Below are 23,352 nucleotides of genomic sequence, written 5' to 3' on the forward strand. Positions count from 1 at the left end.
TTTTCTCTTTTGCCCTCATGTCTATAAATAACAACATTTACCTTCTCAATCATTATATCCCACATATCATATACCAAATGAAGGCTGAGTTTGTCGGTATCGATGAGCTAGATCATATCATATATAGGAGCAGTGAAAGCAATAATATAATCCACCCTATCCCACCACAAATCATCAAGCACTTTCTCCTTAACAAATTGTGCTTTTCCCACATCATCATCTCTGTACAAGCTCCACCGGTCGCTAAGAACCATATCTTGAAGGCTTCTCTTGATCACCGTGAACCTCTTTAGCATGATGATCTATGAAGCAAATCGCGTATCAGCAATTGAAAGAAGCTTCATTTTCAAATGCTTATTGAACATAGCCAGCCTCATTGAGTGATACATAATGAAGTTCTTAATCATCAAAGCATCATCAGATACCTCTGTAATCCAGCTGCACTCTGCATAAGCAATTACATTAGCCTCTGTATTCTTCGCAGCATAGATATTCTTAAGGGCTAGATTGAGGGTGTGAAGAACACATAGAGTCCAGAAGATGTGTGAAAATTTACCCTCCATAACTGCCCCTGCTGTAACGCCCCGCCCCGGAATCCTGGAGTCGGTACGTTATTAGATCTGATGGACTGACCTCACAAACCACCACATATCTTTTCAACACGTTTTTGTCCTCACTCAAGTGCTCCCTGGAAAACTTCCCAGGGGGTCACTCATCCTAGAATTTTTTCAGGCTAAGCACGCTTAACTTTAGAGTTTCTAAAAGTTGGATTCCCGAAAAGAAGATGCATCTTGGTGGTATGAGTATTCCAATCAAATCTATCAATACTAATCACATCACCCTCTCAAGGGTTGGGGTATTACAAACTCCCCCACTTAAACTCACAACGTCCTCGTTGTGCCAAATCATATCATCCAAGACCGTACCATCCGTGTGAGATTCTAGAGGTGGCTCCTACGACCTCAAGAGGTGGCTCCCGCCCTCTTAACGTAGCACTTTGCGCCGCATAGCACTTAGCTCTCATAATTCCGGTTGGCTTGGCTCTGATACCATTTGTAACGCCCCGTCCCGGAATCCCGGAATCGGTACGCTACTAGATCTGATGGACTGGCCTCACAAACCACCACATGTCTTTTTAACACGTTTTGTCCTCACTCACGCGTTCCCTGGAAAACTTCCCAGAGGGTCACCCATCATAGAATTTCTCCAGGCCAAGCACGCTTAACTTTGGAGTTTCTAAGAGTTGGGTTCCCGAAAAGAAGATGCATCTTGGTGGTATGAGTATTCCAATCAAATCTATCAATACTAATCACATCACCCTCTCAAGGGTTGGGGTATTACACCTGCGGCCTTGCATGCCGAAACATTATCAATAATGATTTGGATCACATTTTGAGACCAACATCTCTAATGCAATCTTCAAGCTTCTGTGCAATGAAATATCTATTCTTCTGCTCTCCCTCATTAGCCCGTTTTCTGAGACCGCAATGAAATTTATCAGTGTCCTCTGTGCATTTGCCCAACCATCACTGCAAATAGAGATCCTATTCTGTTTCCATGTGCCCCTAATAAGCTCTAACAACCTCTATGTGAGCCTCCTCACATTGCAAAAGAGTGATCCTCAAAAAATTATAACCCGGAGGCTTGTAACCGGCAATTGGATTGCTTGCGGCATATGTGAAAGCTCTGGAGAAATATGAATTTCTTGTCAAATTAAATGACAGCCCATCGGTATAAAACATCTTTGCAATGATTGAATCTAATTCATCTATTGCCCCTGTATTGAAGGCATGTTCAACGGTAATGGCTCCCCTCCTCTTTGGCTCACTTGGACGAGAAGGCATGCTTTGACTTCCTGATGCTGCACTTGAAGTTGAAGAACCTGACAGCATCACTATCCTAGGCATAGAAGCCCTCTACCTTACTTTTGCTTGATCCATATCAGTTTGCATGTCTCTCATATTGTGTGGCTTAACACCTTTGCACATTTTAATTCCTTGCCCACTAATCCGCATTAAATGAGCTTTAACCCTTGAGTGGAAGGATGTAAATATTTCATGACAGTAACTACACATCCACTGCCAATTCCCCCCTCCTTTACCAATCTTCTCCAACTTCGTGACATACTTCCACAAAGAAGTGTGATCATCTTGAACAGACTGTGCACCAGAACTACTTTCTGCTTCCATTGCTATAAACAACAAGGAACAAGTACTAACTAAATATTAAACCATAACATATATAGTAATACGAAAATCTCGATTTAGTATAAATGAGTAACTTTCTCCATCAGATTTATGATAATAATATGAGCTATTAGCATGCATAACATATAGAAGTTTATAAGTTCCCACAAATTACAATGCAAGAAATATGTATTTTCATTTAAAATATGAAATATATTTTTTAAGTAAGAATTAAGTGATTAACAATTAAATATTTACATGTTCATAATTTATTAGTTAGCATGTTAATTACTATTTTAAGCTCTTTTTTCTAATTATACTAATTAATAAGTTGTTGTTCACTGACTTTGTTATTCTTTTTACAGATTGTACTTAAGAGTTAAGTAGCAACGAGCAAGGATGTAGGATCAATCAAAATTTTCAACACAGCTATCAAAATAAATATCCATAACTCATTTATTAAATATGTATATTCATATTGTATTCCTATTTTCTAATTAGGATGCGGTTCTTGTTTTACTTGGTGTCATGACATATAAAAAAGAGAGAATAAATTCTAACTCTTATTAACTTATGTGATAAATACAAAGGTGTGAACGTAATATAATTATTGACTATCAAATAATCAGAATTAACCAAACTTCATCATCATTGTCATAACAAATTGAAATGTTAATATTCATAATTCATTTGTGTAATGTTAATAATTCATTTGTGTTAAAAACCATAACAAATTGAAATGTTAATATTCATAATTCATTTGTGTAATGTTAATAATTCATTTGTGTTAAAAACTAAAATTGAAATTGAAAAAAATTGTGTAATGTTAATAATTCATTTGTGTTAAAAACTAAAATTGAAATTGAAAAAAATATTCATATGTTAAAAAATTGAAACTAAAATTGAAACTAAAATTGAAAAAAAATAAAATACCAAATGAAGTGACTTGCTCAGTTGCAGCAGTAGCACAAAGCTGCATAAACAAAAAAAAGGTAAGTCTTATAACAAAATAAGTGAAGAGAGAGAGAGACTCAGAGATTGAGAGAGACTGAGATATTGAGAGAGAGAGAGACAGAGATATTAAGAGAGAAAGAGAAAGAGAATCGGAGAGAGAGAGAGAGACTCAAAGTTTGAGAGAGACGAAGAGATTGAGAGAGAGAGACGGAGATATTGAGAGAGAGAGACGGAGATATTGAGAGAGAGAGAGAGAGAAAGAGAATCGGAGAGAGACTCAGAGTTTGAGAGAGATGAAGAGATCGAGAGAGAGAGATAAAGAGATCAAGAGAGAGACTCAGAGAGAGAGAGAGAGAAGACGAGATCGATGAGTTAGAGATCTGACCTAGGAGCGACGAGTGGAGCCGAGATCGATGACGAGCGACGGGATCTGAGAGAAGACGAGATCGATGGACGAGGACAAGCGACGAGATTTGAGAGAAGACGAGATCGATGGCGGCGTCGGGACTCCGGTGAGTGAAAATATTAAGGTTTAGCTTTGGGTTTGGGTTTCGGTTATAAGTTTTGTCTTTCAGTGATTCTTTTTTCTTTTTGTTCGGCAAATCCAAGCCGTGTCCTAACTGCCCTTGACCGTGTCCCCCTGGTTGGACCGTTGACCCGTGTCGGACACGGTCACGGATCAACCGTGTCCGACACATGTCGTGCATGAATCCGTGTCCGATTCGGGTCGGACAAGGATTCGTGACCTCCGGGGGCGAATCTGTGCTTCATAGGGCACCGGTTCGATTGATTGTTTTGAATCCTCAACAACTGATATCAGAGCTTCGTTCAGAAGATTTGTGTGAGAACCATGGCAGAGAAAAGCAAATCAAAGATTGAGAAATTTGATGGGTTAGACTTCGCCTACCAGAAGTCGCATATGAAGATCTATCTGTACCAGAAGAATCTTTACCGTCCGTTGATGAGTAAGGCTAAGGGAAAGAATGAGGAATCAGACGAGGAGTGGGAAATACTACATAGGAAGATTTTAGGGCAAATCCGGTTATCGCTTACCAAATCGGTTACCCATAATATATTGAAGGAGAAGACGACGGTGTGACTTATAGAAACGCTCGCGAAGATATACGAGCAACCGTCAGCTACAAACAAGATGCATCTCATCAAAACGCTCTTTAACCTCAAGATGGCAGAAGGATGCTCCTTCACGATGCACCTCAGCGAGTTCAACACGATTGTTGATCAACTTATCTCCGTAAATATCATATTTGATGACGAAGTGCAGGCCCTATTAATTCTATCGCAGTTATCGGATAGTTTGGCAGGTTGTGTGACCCAATTAGTAATTCGACGGGAAAGAAGAAGTTAAAGCTGAGCAAGGTTGTTAGCATGATTCTATCCGAGAAGGTTAGAAGAAAATCGTTCGAATCAGAAGGTTCAGGTTCAGCTCTAAATCTCAAGCAGAAAGGCCGAAGCCAGAAGAAGGAAAACCAGAATAGAAATCGATCGAAGTCAAAAAAAAAAGAGGTCGAACTCAAAGGTTAGGCCTATCAAAGGAAAATATTAAAAGTACGGCCAGGAGGGTCATATGTCTTCAGTCTGCAAAGCGTCAAAAAAGGATGCAAACGAGCAGGAGGCTCACATCGTGCAAGATGTATTGATCCTTGCTATGGACAACGATTCTGATTCTTGGGTTGTTGACTCAGGAACCTCTTTCCACGCCACTGTTACTAGGAAACTTCTTCAAAACTATGTAGCAGGGGACTTTGAGAAAATGTACTTGGGGAACAACGAGCCTTGCAATATTGTTGGAAGAGGCGACATGCAGATTCAGATGAAGGGCTCTAAGTGGAATCTAAAAAATATCAGACACGTACCGAAACTGAAGATAAATCTTGTTTCGGTTGGTCAGCTTGGAGCAGAAGGCTATGTTTCAACATTCACCGAGGATTCGTGGAAAATCTTCAATGGTACTATAGTGGTTGCCCGTGGTAACAAAACCGAAACACTCTACCTTACTTCACATGTGAGTGACACCCTCATAATTATAACTGACAAGGAGAGTGCAGATCTATGACACAACAGCTTGGAACACATGAGCGAGAAGGGTATGAAGATTCTTCACTCACAGGAAAAGCTAACCGGCATCGATTCAGTAGAAGTTGGTGTTTGCGAGAATTGCATCTACGGGAAGCAGAAGAGGGTCAGCTTTCAGAAGAGTGGAAAATCACTAAAGGCTCAAAAGCTAGAGCTTGTTCATACAGATGCATGGGATCCAGCTAGCGTGTCTTCACTTGGCGGTTCGGTGTACTATATCACTTTTATCAATGATCATCGAGGAAGGTGTGAGTATACTTCATGAAGCACAAGTCAGAGGTGTTCGAGATCTTCGAAGTGGAAAGCCTTGGTTGAGAACGAGACAGATCTGAAAGTGAAGTGTTTGAGATCAAACAACGATGGAGAATACAAGTTGGAGGAGTTCAAGAGGTTTTATGCTCTAAATGGGATTCGTTTGGAGAGTACTCCAGGGAAGTCGCAACAGAATGAAGTTGCACAGAGAATAAACAGAACATTGACAAAACAAGCGAGGAACATATGTTTACATGCAGGTCTACCTAAGACGTTTTGGACAGACACGATGCATACGACAGCTTTATCTGATTAATCATAGACCATCACTTCCATTGGATTTTGAGATTCCAAAAGAGGTTTGAAGTGACAAAAAGGTTAATCTCTCACATTTGCGAGTATTTGACTGCGCGGCATATGTTCATATTAGTGACCATGTCAGGGACAAACTAGAAACTAAGTCACAGAAATGTACATTCATTGAATACGATATTGATGAGTTCGGGTATCATCTTTGGGATGAGAACTAGAAAATCATCAGGAGCAAAGATGTGATATTCAATGAGATGATGTACAAGGACAGAGATAATGCCAAAACAGTGAGAGCAGCACTACTGATGCAGGTGGATCTGAGTACATAGATTTAGAGAAACTTTCAGATGGGGGAAACAACGTTAGTTCTGACTGAAGAACGAAGGAGACTCCATATGCAGAGACTACTACCCAGAACGTGAAGCTTAGGAGGTCATCCAGGGTACCCAAACCAAATCTCAAATATCTCTCATCACTCGATTACTTACTTTTGACAGATAGGGAGAACCAAAGTGCTATGAGGAGGCTATGTAAGTGAGTGAATCTCAGCAATGGTAGCATGCGATGCAAGAAGAGATGGATTCTCTACACACTAATAAGACGTGAGAGTTAGCCCAACTATTTACACAGAAGAAAGCCTTACATAACAAATGAGTCTACCAGATCAAACAGGAGAGTAATGGAAGTAAGAGATACAAGGTCAGATTAGTCGTGAAGAGGTCCCAACAGCGGGAAAAAATGGATTATACGGAGATACTTTTTCCTATTATAAAGCTTACAACCATCAGAATGGTGTTGAGCTTAGTAGCTACAGAAGATCTCTACCTTGAACTGTTAGATGTGAAGACTACCTTTCTTCATGGTAACTTGGATGAAATCTATATGAAGTAATCTGTTGGCTTCATTAAAGAAGAAAAGAAAGAGATGGTGTGTAAGCTCAAGAAGAGCTTGTACGGATTAAAACAGGCTCCGAGACAGTGATACAAGAAGTTTGATAACTTCATGCAGAGCAATGGCTATAGAAGATGCAATTCAGATCATCCTGCTATATCGTATTATTATTGTATGTTGACATGTTAGTTGCAGGACCGTGTTTAGAGAAAAAACAAATTAAAAAAGCAATTGACGAAGGAGTTTGCTATGAATGATCTGAATGTAACAAAGCAAATTCTTAGGATGCGAATCAGTCGAGATAGAGCTGAAGGGACGTTAAAATTGAGTCAAGCTGAATACATCGAGAAGGTACTTCAAAGATTCAACATGAAGAATGCTAAGCCCGTCGGCACGTCCCTTGAAAGTCAATTCAAGTTATCTGAGGAGTAATCACCCAAGACAGATGCGAAGAAGGACATGAGCAAAGTATCATTCATCAGCCATTAATAGTCTTATGTACGCGATGGTTTGCATAAGACCGGATATCGCTCATGCAGTGAGAGTTGTGAGTAGGTTTGCAAGCAATCCAGAAAAGCAGCATTAGAAAGCCATGAAGTGGATATTATGTTATTTGAGAGGGACTACGGATATGTCATTGTGTTTCAGGAGGAAAGAGTTGGTACTACGGAGATATATGGATGCAGATTTCATCGGTGATCATGATACGAGGCGAAGCATCATGGGGTATGTTTATATCTTAGCGTCGACAGCAGTGAGTTGAGTCTCACATTTGCAGAAGATAGTAACATTATCCACGACTGAGGCAAAGTATGTCACAGTGACTGAAGCCAGCAAGGAGATGATTTGGTTGACCGGGTGTCTGAAAAAATTAGATTTAAAACAGGGGCACGATGTTTTCTATTGTGATAGCCAGAGTGTTATACACCTTACCAAGAATCCAGTATATCATGTCAGAACGAAGCACATTGACGTACGATACTACTTCTTACGCTCGCTGATTAAGAACGGTAAGTTACGATTGGAGAAGATTTTGAAGAGCCAAAATCATACGGATATGTTGACGAAAACAGTGACTATCGACAAAGTGGAGTTGTGCACAACTTCAGTTGACCTTCACGCGTAGAAGATGAAGGTGGAGCCACACTAGGAGGAATGACGAGATCACCGAGATGATGATGATTGAAGAATGGATTTTTTTTTCGGTGAGGAGAAGATGCTTGCAAAGATGACAGGAGTTCGGGAGAGCTCGTTGATGACGGTTTGATCTCCAAGTGGGAGATTGTCTATCTCGGGTGTGGAAACCCAAACCTGAAATCAAACGAACGAAGAAAATAGGAAAAACGTGGGTCGGTCAACCGACGGACCTGGTCTGATCGACCGTGACGCCTGCAAGAAAACAGGCATAAATTAAAGCTCTGGTCGGTTGAACGAGGGCCTTGATCCGATCGACTGAAAACATGCACCAAAACCCTGCAGAAATTGACATTCTGGCAGGTCAACCGAAGCACATGACCCGATCGACGAGGAACGGGATTTCCAGTTTCCTAAACTGTTTGGGAAACCGTTTTGGGCTAGGATCCTATATATATACCTAAATGATTTTAGGGTTATGAGAACACGTGAAAAATAGGGTTTTGAAAAGATTCTTTAAGAGAGATCTCAAAAAGATAAAAACATATTTGTGGGCATTGTAATCTTCTTCAATTAATCAAAAAAATTGTGTGGTGTGACTCCCGAAGACGTAGGCACGATGCCGGATCACGTTAAATATGGTGTGTTCTTTCTTGTTTATCTTTCCTGCAATTTTTCTTTTATTTGCAATGATTTTCCTACTTGCTAAACTCTTAGCACAAGATCCGGAAGGGCACGGGTTCGATTGATTGTTTCGAATCCCCAACTTTATCTACATCACAAAAGCTTCATACATCCAGCTACAATATTTGGAAGATCTTTCTCAGTTTCAACTCACTACTGATGAACTGTTTCAAAAGTATCATTGGACAAGACAGGCTCTTATCATTTGGTGGCTCTTATCATTTGGTCTGGAATGCCATCTAGCTGACAGAAGTACAGCTTCCTTTTAACACTGATCGGAAACCCCTTTCAACATAGTTAATTTAATGTATACTCAGCTCGACTAGAGAGAATTACTTGAACACATTTAGTAACCAAGCCAGTCAGCTTACACCCTGCTAATATTGGTGTTTTCTTTACTTTTAAGCTTTACCAGAAATATAAAAACAAAAATGAAACCACAACTCTAGTCTCTTACTTTAGAAAGCTACCTCACTTTGAAATCGTCAGACAGTTAAAAAGCCAAGTGCAAGATGATGCTGATTATTCTGTCTACCTCATGCGGTGCACTCTAGTAATCCTGGTGAACTCTGCTTTTTTTGTGTTTTTTTTAAGAATTAAAATTAAAATTAATATTGACTATGGAACTCAAGGTACACCTGTCTTCATTCTTGATAGAAATAAACAGCGCAAGCTAGAGGATTTGAGCTGGCTAGATATATAACAAGCCAGCCACAACATGCCTTGACAAGATCAACGGCTCCTCAATCAAGCTTGGACATTGCCGCTGAGCGTAATACAAGCTCAGGTGGTGCCCTAACCTTAAACCCAGCTTGGGATGTCTATATAAGCTCCGCATAGTTGACATTTTAACTATCCTTGATAAAAAACAAAATAATAATAAATATAAGGTATGGATATTTGTTTTTCGTATTCACATGTGTGTATTTTGTCGAAAGAAATATCATGCAGAAAGCTTGTTCTATTGGTAGGAATTATACTGTATTATGCCTTAAATTGCCTAGAATCAGCTGATTAATTTAGTAATTCCTTCAATGTTTAAAAAGAAAAGAAAGGAAGACAAGAATAAACTAAAGGAAATAAATAAATAATTCGGTGGATGTGTGATCTTAAGTATTTGATTACCAACCTGCCCCATAGCTGACCAGTTTCACTGAAGGCATCAGGGGGGACACCGCTAACAAGAATGGGAAAGCCACTCCTATCCTGCACTCCAAAAAACGGAGCCTACAGCAACTGTATAACTTTTTAAAGCCATTTTTCCAATGTAAAAATCTCTCACCAGCATAAATGATCTCTTGTTTGCCCACACATCTGCACTGTGATGACCTACATAAATAGGCATATCACCCATAATCTTAATTCCCATATTTTGTGCATAATTGCGAACTTTCTGCCATTGCTTCTGAAACAAAAATTGTTGGGCGGTAAATGTATCTATCTGCATCATGAAAGTCAAGGCACATTTAGATAAATCCCTGAATTGACAACCAGGCACCCAAAATTTTCGTAAGGTGCATACATAATCCTTATGGCTTTGATACATGTCTTCCAAAGCTCCAAGATGGCGGTTTTTCAGACATTCAGGCCACTCACTCCAGGAAAATGAATCAATGCTATGGTCAATAGCTGCAAAAAGTGCAGCGTCTTCAAGCCAACCTAGATAGACAAAAATCACCTGATAATTAAGAGCCACTAAAGACCAGGAAATGACAGGTCAAAGTTTTTAAACAAGAAGACCAATTAGCCATGGTGAAGGCTTGGGGATTTAGAACCATCAGTCATGTTAGAGAGTGTGTCAAGTCAAATAATAGAGAAAAAGAGCTAAAGGAAAAAAAAGGAAATTTGGAGAAATTTTCTTTTCAATCCCACATATATAGAAGGCTAAATAACCAATAAGCTCTCCAGCTTCCACATCAATCCCCACCCCAAGCCCAAAAAAAAGCCATCCCCAAATCCTGCATATGCCAATTTCAGCGACATCTTTTCCGTCTTGACACCCACTGCTTCTAATCTAGCATCCCATTAATATCCCCATATACATGTGTTGTTTATTAGTTGGTCTTGATTCTTCTAGGCTAATGTTACATAATTAAACGAAGAGTTACAGGCAAAAAGATAGTCAAAGCGGGTAGCTTTCAAGAGTGAAAAGTGTCCACTGAGCCCTCATCAGCATTCATAGTCCAAACGGAATAAGTATTATATCAGTGTTAAGAACATGACTAAGTTAGTTCGTATATTATGAACTTTCGGAACAAGTTATATGAATACTTTACCATGCTCTAATTTAGCTGTCCAATTTGACATTGACATTGAAAAAAAACTCACGAGTGGTCTAGCCAAGTACCACAAATCCATAGCTAATCCAACTTAATTGAAGTTGGATAGATTTTCCAAGGCTCCTATCTACTAACGATGCACAAGAATGTTTTCACACGACAAATTCCGTCTCAATGCAATTCTTACAATATCATTTAGCCAGTGAAATTTGCTTGAGTCCAACTTTTAGAAAATTTCATCCTTTTCTGACTAGATTACTTGCTGCTATAGAGCAAGAAAACCTAAATTAAACGGGTGATTTGTACTTATATTGCAAAAGACAAGTGTGCTAATCCCAGAGTGAAAGGTGGTGTCAACTTCAATGGCCACCTGCCTTTGTGGATGCTGGCTCTGGCTGGGAACAGAGAGGAGATGAGGGCTAGATGCTTGAACATGATGGCTGCAAAGTGATGAGATAAGGAGTGTTGACTAGTGTCAACAAGAAAAGGCAGTGGAGGTGAATTTGTGGGGTGTGGAAATCAGAGAGGAGGATTTATTGATATCAATAAGAGAAGCTCAAAGAGGCTATCTATAATTACAATGCATTTCGGATTCAATGTATCTGGACTACTTTTCTCATAACTAACAAAATCCCTAGATACTTAGAAACAAATGATTCTAACAAGTTGATTCTATAGATCTCCTATAACCTCCTTTCTAACTTCTTTGACGCTCCCCTTCAAGGTAGAGCGTAGATATTTTCGAAGCCAAGCTTGCCCATAAATGTGTGAAAAAGTTTTGGAGGCAATGCTGTTTTGAGGATATGAATAAGCTGCTTATTACTTCAAACACAAGAGAAAGAAATCACTTTCTTCACTCATTCATTACGTACAAAATGACAGTCAACTTCATTATGTTTGGCACATTTGTAGAACACTGAATCCTCAGTAATTTATAGGGCAACCTGATTGTCACAATGGAGAGGAATGGGAGATGATATATGAATGTCTACATCTCATAGAAGGGATCGCAACCATAGGATCTTGGAAACAAGGTGCCAAATAGCTTTGTACTCAGCCTCTATACTGGAACGAGCAACAACTGATTGTTTCTTGCTCTTCCATGATACTAATTTTCTTTCAAGGAATACAAAATATTCACTAGTGAACATTCTATCATTAGCAGATCTTTTCCAATCAGTATCTGAATATCCTCGTAGGCTCAAAGAATCGCCAAGTTTGAAGAGAAGCATTGACGTGGTGCTTTCTTGAGATATTATAGAATGCAGATAACTGCTTCACAATGAGTGATGGCAGGTGCATGCATGAATTGACTGCCTTGCTAACTGCATATGCAATATATGGTCTAGTCACTAATAAGAATATTAGTTTTCCAACAAGTCTTCGGTACTGCCCTAGATTAGAAAATGGAGGATCAGTTGTGAAAGGAGATAGCCTAATATTAGGGTTCATAGGCGTGTCTTTTTGTAAAAGGAAGATATCATCCTTATTGCGAGCGACCTCAATAGCAAGAAATTAACAAAGTGGGCCAAGATCATTTGTATGAAAAACATGTGATAGTTGTTGCTTGATGTCTGCAATACCCTGTGAGTCACTACAGTGATGATAATGTCATCTACATATACTAGTAGAATCACAATACCCCTGCTTCTCTTTTTGGTGAAAATAGAATGATCTGCCTTACTTTTTGAAAATCCATAAGAGTAGACAACTTTTCTTAACTTCTCAAACAAAGCTCGAGGAGAATGCTTAAGCCCGTAAAGTGACTTTTTGAGCGAACACACCAAATTCTCTCGTTGTCGCTCAAAACCAGGTGGTTGTTGCATATATACTACCTTGCTTAGATCCCCATTAAGAAATGCATTCTTGACATCCAGTTGATGACGTGACCATGATCAACTGGATGGTCATGTCATCAACTGGATGCAACAAAGATGAATAACCGAATTGAGATGAGCTTGCCAATAAGTAAAAAGACCTCGGTAACAACTCTATATTGCTGAGAGTAGCCCTTAGCTAAGATGTTCAACAGTACCATCTGATTGTACTTCACGGTGAACACCCAACGACAACTAACTATTTTACCAGTAGGTAGGAGACCAACTGCCAGGTATGATTTTACTGAAAAGCTTGCATCTTATCTTCCATCGTTGCTTTCCAACCAGGATGCTTGAGAGCTACTTGAATATGTTCGAGTACATAAATGAAATCTAACAAGGTAAAAGTGCCAAAGGATCTGTTCAGTTTACGAGAGGAAAACAAACTTTATAATAGGATGGTGAGTGCAAGAACATTTTGCTTTATGAATAGCAGTAGGAATATCAATTGTCTCAGGGGTATTACTAATCAAGGAATGTGATGTGCCTAAAGGAACAATAGAAATAATATCTTTGATAGTGTTGTCGATTATACCCTTTCGCTTTTATATACAAACCTATATTGGTTTCTCGGGTGGAAAATCTAAGCTCTCAACAATGACCCTTAGTAAATCTAAAGAAGTTTGATCATAAGAAATTTTTGATTGAAAGAAAGGTTTTATTTCAAAAAATGACACATCATCTGAAGTAAACACTTGCTTACTATTGGGAGAATAGCAAAAGTACCCTTTTGATAATCGTGAATAATCGAGAAACACATAATGGCCATGGGATCTAATTTATCATTGTCAGGTCCTAGAGTCTGGACAAAACATGTACAACCAAAGACACATGGTGAAATAGGAAAGGCCTCTCGACACGGAAGGACAACGCTAAAGGGTGAGGAATGGTCAAGAACAAAATTCAACATAAAATTGATTAAAAAATAAGTAGTGAGTACAACAAAAATCCAATAAAAATTTGGAACTTTCATTTCAACCATTAAAAATCTAGCAGTGTTAAGCAAGTGTTAGTTCATGTCCACTCCATTTTGTTGTGGAGTGTAGACAAATAAAGTCCGGTGAATAATCCCATGTATGAAGAAAAAGTTTTGAAACTCACTACTCATATATTCTTTAGCACTGTCAGAACGAATTTGTTTAATAGTAGTACCAAATATAGTTTTATTTCATTAAAAAATATAGTGAATACATCAAACAATTCAAAATGATCTTTTAATGGAAAAAGACATGTCATTCGAGAAAAATCATCAATACATGTAGCAAAGTAGCGATATTTATTAAAAGAAGGAAAGCTCACTGGACCCCAGACATCAGAGTGAATCAAATAAAATAAAGTTTTACTAGTTTATTGACAAGTTTAGGGAAACCAAACTCACATGACTCACACGAGAAATTAAAAGTAGACTCACACTTAGGTACTAAATGTGGAAGAGTAATTGAGCAAGGATGCCCCATATGTAGATGGCACAATACAGGATCTGTGCAATAACTAAGGGCAGAAATCGAATATGGACTATCCAAAAGATATAAGCCATGTTATTCACGACCAGCTCTAATCACTTTTCTTGTCGCAATATCCTGAAAAAAACAGTGAGAAGGGAGGAATGTCACTAAACAATTTAAGTATTTACAAACTTTGTGAATAGAGAAGATACTACTAGGAAAAGTAGGAACCCATAATACAGATTTGAGTGAAGGATTAGATGTGAGGGTAATATTTTCTCCGCCTTCAACATCGACAGGTAAACCATTAGCAACACACACATCAGAGTTATCAAGTGGAGAGCGATGAAAGAGTTAAAGGAGACGTGTTCAGAAGCACTTGAATCTATAATCTACCGATGAGATGATCATGACAAACATCACATAATTGAACTGAGATACCAGAGGGTTTAGATAGCAACTGTCGGAAGGCTCGATATTCTTCAATGGAAAGGATGACCTGAGAGGACATAGTCATATTTGATGGTGCCATAGTCGATGTAGAAGAGTAGGAAGTTGCTGTGAAAGTAGAGGAAGAATTCACCATGGGAACAAGAACAAAAGGAGATGACCACCAATGATAGAAGTACTTGCGAGTTGACCTAAATAAGATCTGTGATGTTGAGACAGAGAATCACCACATCTAGCAAATCATTGTGATGCTCATAAGAGACAATTGGCATCGTCAATGAGATTGAAGGCGAATGCAGTGCTCATGTCGATGGAGCGGAGAATCTAGAAACAAAGATAGATATAGTGCTCATTGGCAAGATCTGTGAACTGAGATGGAACTAAGAGGGGCAGTTAAGTCTGTTAAATGAAGAAGTCAGAGAAGGATGGAGGATAACTAGGGTCTAGAATTTGGGAGGGGGTCGGATCTGAGGCTTGGGTATAATAGTTTGGCTCAGTTTGAAGTGGGTTGAGATTGTATTTGGCTGTTTAAGGTCAGTTTGAGATCTGTTTTAGGTTTCGTGAGATCTGTTGGGATCTGTTTGATGTGGTTTGGGCTGCTGGAATGCTGGTGAGGGTTGGATTCAGGTTAGCAGCAAGGCTACATGGCAGAGGAAAGCCTGCGGGCAGAGTTGAGGGCTGCTAGGGTTGTGGCTGATAGGACTACATGTCAGAGGCGGGTTGAGGCCTGAAGAGGCTACAGGGTTGCTGATGGAAAGTTGTTAGAGGGCTGTTTAGAGCATCTGGGAGTTGTGGTGGCAGCAAGGGTGACAGCCTGATAGAGGTTTGTGTGGTTTTAAGTAGGTCTTTAGTAGAGAGAAGATGGTAGGGTGACAGTGGCATAGGAAAGTGGTAGTGGAAGTGGCAGTAGCTGGGTAAAAGGTGGTGATGGCAGTAGTGGCAAGTCAGGGTATAGAGAAGAAGAATTTAACAAAAGGTTATGGTGAGTGTTGAGGATTATATTTTATATTAATTCTAACACGTCTCCCCAGGTTGAATGCCTTTTTATGGGCCGAAACCTGAGATCATGCAAATTCATAACTAGTGAGATTTGAACCTGAGTTCTCTAAATACCATATGGAAATTAGAGAGGAGGATTTTTTTGATATCAATAAGAGAAGCCCAAACCCCAAAGAGGATATTTATAACCACAATGCATTCCAAATTCAATGTATCTGGACTACTTTCCTCATAACTAACAAGATCTCCTAGATACTTAGAAATAAATGATTCTAAAAACTTTATTCTATAGATCTCCTATAACCGCCTTTCTAACTTCTTTGACATGGGGGAAGTAAAAGGCCATGTGGAGATGATTAGTTATTAAGATTTCTAAAAACTTTATTCTATAGATCTCCTATAACCGCCTTTCTAACTTCTTTGACATGGGGGAAGTAAAAGGCCATGTGGAGATGATTAGTTATTAAGGAAGAGAAATAGGAAGTCAGTAATTAGTTGATGTGAGGGGGAGAAGAGTTTTGATGACATATCAAAGAAGCTAATAAAGACGAGAATGTTATGGCTAAGTCATTGGTGTGACATATTATGAAGGGAGAGGCCGAGAACAGAAAGAATCCTGTTATAGGAACATGAAGTCATGTTTACATATTTTAGTAATTAATTTAGTTAATAAGGTTACATTGTTCTGGTTGATTTCTTATTTCTGCCTGTTGTTTTCTAATTTCTAGCTAATTTGACGCTTTTTCTAGCTAATTTATGGTATTTTGGTTTATTTCTAGCTAGCTTTTGTGGCTGATTTCATTAGATCTGAGTTGTAAATGCTGATTTCTCAATATTTAGATGGCTGAGATGTCAAATATCACGAGCTCTTCGACCATTTCTATTCCTCTTATTTTTATGGAGAGATCTACTCCCAAAACTATTTTGAGAACCATTTTAAAACTAAATGGATCTAATTATTTGTTATGGACACAATCATTTAGAATTTTTATCGACTCTCATAACAAATTGGAGCATTTTCTGAAAAATCCACTTGCTTCTACAGATTAAGTGTAAGACCTAGCTTTCTGGAGATTATTGTGTTATGATTTGACTTCTCAACAATATGGAAAAAAAGGACAGCAGTAATGTCATGTTCTTATCTACTGCTAAGGAAATGTGGGACACGCTTAAGGTGATATATGTGAATGAGAAGAATGTGTCCAAAGTTTATGAGATATACAAGCGATTGTCTTCTCTATAGCAAGGAGATGGATTTGTACCAAAGTTCTATGGAAAGTTAAAAGAGGTTGATCGATGAGTTAGAGATGCATTAGCTGCTCCAGGGACACTAAGGGGATATCGTCAGGATCTAGCAGTGTCGAGGTTTTTGTCTGGTTTGGATCCGTCATTGGCACATTAGGTGTGAGTACAAATTTTAAGAGGAGATAATGTTCCCTCATTGATATTTACCTTCTTCAGGGTCATGCGAGAATTAATTGGAGCTGATGCACCCTTTACACCATCTATTGAGCAGTCTACCATAGTTATTGAACATGGCAGAGGATGTGGTCGTGCTCGTGGTCGTGATTTAGGGGGAAGCCATGGTTCTTATGGTGGTAGGAAAAATGAATTTGATAAAGGACCATGTAGATGTACTCATTGTGAGAGGAATAAAAACATAACGGATAAGTGCTAGCAAAAGTTTGGCAAGCCTAAGTGAGCATAGTTTACTGATTTTATCACTCTTGCTAATATAGTGTAGCTTCTCCTTCCTCAGCAGCCTTTTAAGAAATTCCTACTGTTCAAATATCACATGTAGACTATAAGCAATTCATGCAGCTCTAATCTTTAGTCTACTCAAGCAGTCATTTAGCAACTCATGCATCCTCTCCAGGCAAAAATGTTTATATTACCTCTTCAGACATACCATAGATATTAGATTTAGGAGCTTCATCCCGCATGACAGGTATAAAAAAAATTTCATTCCTCAATCTTTTTTAGATAAATTTCTTTCAATCCATATCGCTGATGGTTCTTTTACACCTGTACTTAGTGATAGGGTGGTTCAGGTTACTCCATCCTTGACTCTAACTGATGTGTTTCTAAATTTCTTGTTAGTCACTTATTGTTTAGCCAATTCACAAAAAATAATAACTATGAAATAACCTTTTTTAGGACCTACAAACTGGGATGAAGATTGGTTCAGGTGATGAGAGAGGGCATTTACTATCTGAATGAGTGTCTCCTTCTGGACTTTTTGCTGGAGTATCTGATACCCCTCTACAGTGACACCTGTGTCTGGAATATCCATCTCTTCAGAAACTTCAAATGGTGGTTTCTATTGAGTTCTCTTTTTCTTCTTTAGGATGTGAGTCATGAGTTAGGAAAGCATCGTGGTGCTTCTTATCAAAATCGAGTCAATAAACGCAGTAGTTCTCCTTTTGAGTTAATTCACTCTGATGTCTGGTGTCTGTGTCAAGTTCCTTCAGTGAAAGGATTTAGGTATTTTATTATCTCTGTGGATGACTTCTCTCGCTATATTTAAAGAAAGAGAGCTCAGAAGTTGCTAATGCAATTCAACTTTTTCTAATGAAATAAAAAAATCAATTTTCTAGTACTATTCGTTTTCTTCGTACTAATAATGCATTGGAGTATATGAAAACTGATGTCTAGATCTTGTGCCAGTAACAACATTCTTTATCAGACTTTATCTTCTCATACTTCTCCTTAATATGGTGTTGCTAAAGGAAAACACACACATATTAGATGTTGCTAGATCACTAATTATTCATATACATGTTCTGAAATATTTATTCTTTGATGTTGTTTTGTGTGCATATTATTTAATTAACAAGATGTCCTCGTATATCCCTAATGGAAAAATCCCTTTGTCATGTCTTTATCCTAACAAGAGTGTATTTCCAGTTATCCCTAGAGTGTTTAGTTGCACTGGCTTTGTTAGGATTTGAGTCCAAGTCTTGATAAGCTATCTCCTAGATCTATTGTGTCTTTATGGGTATTCTAAAACTCAGAAGGGATATAGATATTACAATCCAATGTCTAAAAATCTAGTGTCTAAAAAATATATTATATCAGTGAATGTCACCTTTTTTTATTATGTATATTTTTTCTCATCAGCCAGTACAGGACCTCCACCAGTTTCTACTGCTCTGCCTCAATCAGTGCTTACTTCTGAAGTAGAAGATAGACTTGCACAAAAATCATTACAGTTGTATGCTCGAAGACAGAAAGCATGTGTTCCTCCTTCATGCTCGGCCGAACTACAGTCTATAGATACACCCATCAGCAATCTTCTACTCTTTCTAATCTTGATCTTCCTATTGCCCTTAGAAAAGGTAAATGATCTACTACAGCTTATCCTATCTTCAATTTTATCACTTATGATTGTCTCATCCCATCCTTCCGCTAATTTACTATCTTTGTCTACCGAATCTATACCCAGGTTTCATGAAGAGGCAATGTTAGTTCCTACCTAGAAACAAGCTATAAATTAGATGGATACACTTGTCTCTAGGAAAACTTAGAACTTAGTCCCCACTTCGATGGGTGCATGGGTTAATGGTTGTCGATGGGTGTATACTATGAAGTATCAGCCATATGGCTCTGCGAATAGATATAAAGCCTGATTGGAAAGCTAATATAACTTACAATCACTAGACCCGAAATCAGTGTTTTCAATGCGCGAGGCGCAATGCGAGGCGCAAAGCATCTTTACGCGCACATGCGCAAGGCGTAACGCGATGCGCGCGCCCGAGTGATGCGAGGCGCACACCACACACATAATATTTCAATATATGTAATCAAGCATGAAAGAACATATTTTTAGAATTTACATAAAAAATATCATGATAAATAATATCTTGCTACAAAATCACAATATATTGCCTTAATTTCTAATGCTAACACCCAACATAGTAGCAAATTTCATAAATTTTCAAATCAAATGTTAAATCAAGACTTATACCCAAACTAAGGATTAGTAATGGTCCTCAATTGAAGGTTATTAAAAAAGCCCAATGGATTTATTTTGTTTTTTGGGATATGGAATATCAAGTATAAAGACTCGATTGAAATGTTAACAAAAAAAACTATATGGGGAAATGCACTACATGCATCCTACACAAAGTACGTATGTACGCGAGGCGCAAAAGGCGCTGCTGCATCAGATGTGGGGCGCATCGCCACCGCCCCGCATCGTAAGACGCATGAGGCGCAATGAGGCGCGCGCATTTGAAAACACTGCCCGAAATATCCTATGTTATTGGGATTCTAAGTCGATTCATGCACAAGCCTAGAGAGGTTCATTGGGGAGCTGCTTTGAGGGTCTTGCTTATGTGAAAAGCTCTCTTGGTATACAACAAGTGTGAAAATGCATATATCTCCACATATTCTAAATTAGGCTATGTAGCAGATAAGGGAGACAAGAAGTCTACTACTGGGTATTGCACATTTGTTGGAGACAATCTAGTAACTTAGAGAAAACATGATGTGATTTCTCGATCTAGAGCAGAGGCTGAGTATAGGGCGATGGTGCATAAAGCTTGTGAGATGATGTGACCAAGGAATAACGTTAGACCTAGTTTTGTCCAGCCTAAACTTATGCTTATGCACTGTGATAATCAATCTGCTATTTACATTGCCAAGAATCCTTTTTTTCGTGATAAAACAAAGCAAATTTAGGTTGATTGTCATTTTGTTAGGAATGCAGTGATGAAAAACTTGATTCACACTCTATTCATTCCTTTAGAACAATTGGCAGGAATTCTCACAAAGGCGGCTTCACCTAAAGTGTTTTCTACTTTATGTAACATGCTGGACATGATTAATATCTATGCCCCAGCTTGAGGGTGAGAGTTAAATTAGTTAGGTAAGTATTTGATCAAGTATTCGATTATTGGGTATCGATCTGTTATCCATATTCGCATTATAACCCTATAATTTAGACTTGTCCATTCGGACCGGTCCTGCCCGGCCCGAAAATCTGGGTCCGGCCCGTGCAAAACGGGTGGCCCAGACCAGGACCTAGCGGGGCCAGCCCCGGGTTCAATGCCAACCCGATTTTTTTTTAAGTTGCTTAAAATTTAGTTATTTCAAAAAAAAGAAATTTCAAGAGTAATTAAGATATGGAAAATTTGGACAAAAATTTAACCATATTATTAATCACTTATAAATACACAATTTGCAAATACAAATATCATAGAAATTAAAATGATAAAATCTTTATTATTAATCACTAACAGTTATAATTTTTTTTGAAATTCGTTACATCATAATAGATGAATACATCACAACTAGGTTGGCACCTACTCATCTATATCTTGCGTCTCTTTCCAAAATAAGTTATCACAAAGTTACAGCTAGGAAATAAAAATTTCAAACTAATTTATATTCTCTATCTCCTTCTCCTATTGCCATCTATCTTCAATACTAGCTATCTGATCGATGCCTTGAGTTCTCTTCTCGGACCTCCACTAATTTTATAGGCACATTACCACATGTACGGTAGACAAATCTAAATAATATTTTGTGATTGTCGATCGAACGTCCTAATGTGCTAAAGACGGATTTCGAAGATAATATAGAAACCTGCATTGTTAGTAAGTCACGACCATAATGAAAAGTATAGGTATGAAACTGTTTCATATATTCTCCATCATTGCAAAATACCAAAATTATTATTTTAAAAATTAACTAAAAATACGGCTAAATATTGTTCAATTTTAAAAATTTACCTTGATGATGATCCAGATTCAGATCCGTGGCTACTACCAGTTAGCCTCACTATCATCGACTGCCTATCAAAAATCTTAGTATCTTACATTTGCCCCGTCTTGAACTTGTAGAAGATGTAGGTTGAGGTGTACTTACATCATATCTACATGCATACTCATCATATAATCTTTAAAAAATAATAATTAATAGTGTTATGATGAGTAAGAGCAGTAACAGTCTGACCATCATCAACGTCTATTATCATATTCTCATATAAAGAATTTAACAAATTTTAAAAGGCAATATCCTTCAAGCATGAATCAATAATAGAAATCGGTCTAAATTACTTATTAAATTTACTTTCTATTTTAAAAATCATGTTTCCAAAATAATTATTCATCGATAATTAGTAAAAAAAATTGAATATCTAAAACTTGTAAAGTAGCTTGAGTAATAGTTAGATAATAACAACCAGATAATAACATAGTAGGTTTATAAAAAACTTGTAGCATCTTTTTTACACTACATATAATTGTCCACTCGTCAGCAATTATTCCATACATACTATCAGAGCTAGAACTAGAAGCATAGAAAGCAATAAAATCATTTATAATTCCTTTATACTGTATAGCTACATTGAACATTGCATATGAGGAATTCCACCTACGGTCAACATCTTTTGGAAATGACTTCGGTTTCTTTTTTTTACCAAATTACTTCCATCTTTTTAAGTCTTTGTTCAGAAGCATTATGAGCATAAACTATAACCCTAACTTTTTCTATCATAGGTTTAATTTCATTAAATGTACTTCTGAATAATTAAATTTAAAATATGATACGTGTATCTAATATGAAAAATATCATCATGACATAGCAATAGCAAAGATGATTTAATATGATCTACGGCTATATTACTATTACTTGCATTATCTAGTGAAAGAAAAAATATTTTTTTTAAATTTCTAGTTTAGAAACTTCTTGTATTATTAAATTTACAACATTAACACTAGTATGTGAATCTTCAGATGCAATAAAAAAATAACTCTTTTAAACATTTGCTAAGTATCATCAATCCAGTGTGTTGTGATATATAAATAACCAGTTTGTGCTTTAGACGTCCAATATCATAAGTTAGAAAAAATTTACAGTTTAAACCTTGAAAATAAGAAATTATTTTTGTTTGTTCCTTATGATAATATTTCAAAATATCACATTGACAAGATTAACAAGAAAATTTTTGAAATACAGGAAAAATCATCTCTAATCCTATCTTTAAATTCATCATCTTCTACTAATTTAAAAGATTTTTAAGAACAATAAATCTGATGACACATTTCCTAGCTTTAACTGGCACTGCCTCATAGCTCTAGGAACCAAGGCTACCGGAGGTGGATGATTGAGAGAATAGAGATTGGCGGATGTCTCCTTGAAACATTCCTCCTTACGTCCTGTTGTATTTTTCCAAATGGCTTTTGAGATGGTTGGTGCCACTCTTATGATGAGCTTGAAAATTATGACCACACAACACATTTGACCTTCTAGGTGAAAATTTTACTGCGTTGATCCCTAATGACTTCTATCTTCTCGAAAAAATTTCACACCGAATCTGGGCCTTTTGGGAGCTCTAAGTGTGAGATCACCGTCACCGGAATCAGAATCAACATAGATAGTAGGAGTAGCGATAGGCTTTGTAGGTGTAGTAGGACCCATTTTGATATCGGGAGTTGGAACTTGCGCTTTATAAGGAGGAAGCTATTTGATTGGAGAATTAGAGAGTATAAGAAAGAATAAGAGAGTATAAGAGGGTATTAGAGAGTATAAGAGTATTAGAAGTAGATGAGTTTTGGATGAGAAAAATAAATAAAAACACTCTATTTATAGAGGCAGCCCCTAGCCAAATGACCAAAATACCATCAAATTTTGATCGTTTTTTGACCGTTTTTAGGGGTATTTTGATCAAATACCCAAAATAGGTGTTACGCCTATCCGAACCGGGCCAGATCCTGGCCGCCCTGCCTAACGTCAAAAAAGTGACGCGTTCAGCCACCGGCCAGGCCGGAACGCGGCTCGGTCCATTTTC

General features: G+C 37.8%; 1 protein-coding gene across 1 annotated transcript in view; it reads right to left on the reverse strand.

Annotated features, from left to right (window-relative positions):
• The window catches only part of LOC109833891 (4-alpha-glucanotransferase, chloroplastic/amyloplastic), a 45,572-nt gene that overhangs the window by 15,191 nt on the left and 7,029 nt on the right, over positions 1 to 23,352 (reverse strand). Inside the window, exons 6-8 of the mRNA XM_020401743.1 lie at positions 10,030 to 10,166; positions 9,790 to 9,948; positions 9,637 to 9,713 (exon numbers count right to left, since the gene is read on the reverse strand). Of these exons, the coding sequence (XP_020257332.1) occupies positions 9,637 to 9,713; positions 9,790 to 9,948; positions 10,030 to 10,166 (373 nt within the window). The remainder of the gene's footprint in view (positions 1 to 9,636; positions 9,714 to 9,789; positions 9,949 to 10,029; positions 10,167 to 23,352) is intronic.

The sequence above is a fragment of the Asparagus officinalis genome, chromosome 3 (genome assembly GCF_001876935.1).
Source record: "Asparagus officinalis chromosome 3, Aspof.V1, whole genome shotgun sequence".
Lineage (NCBI taxonomy): Eukaryota > Viridiplantae > Streptophyta > Magnoliopsida > Asparagales > Asparagaceae > Asparagus > Asparagus officinalis.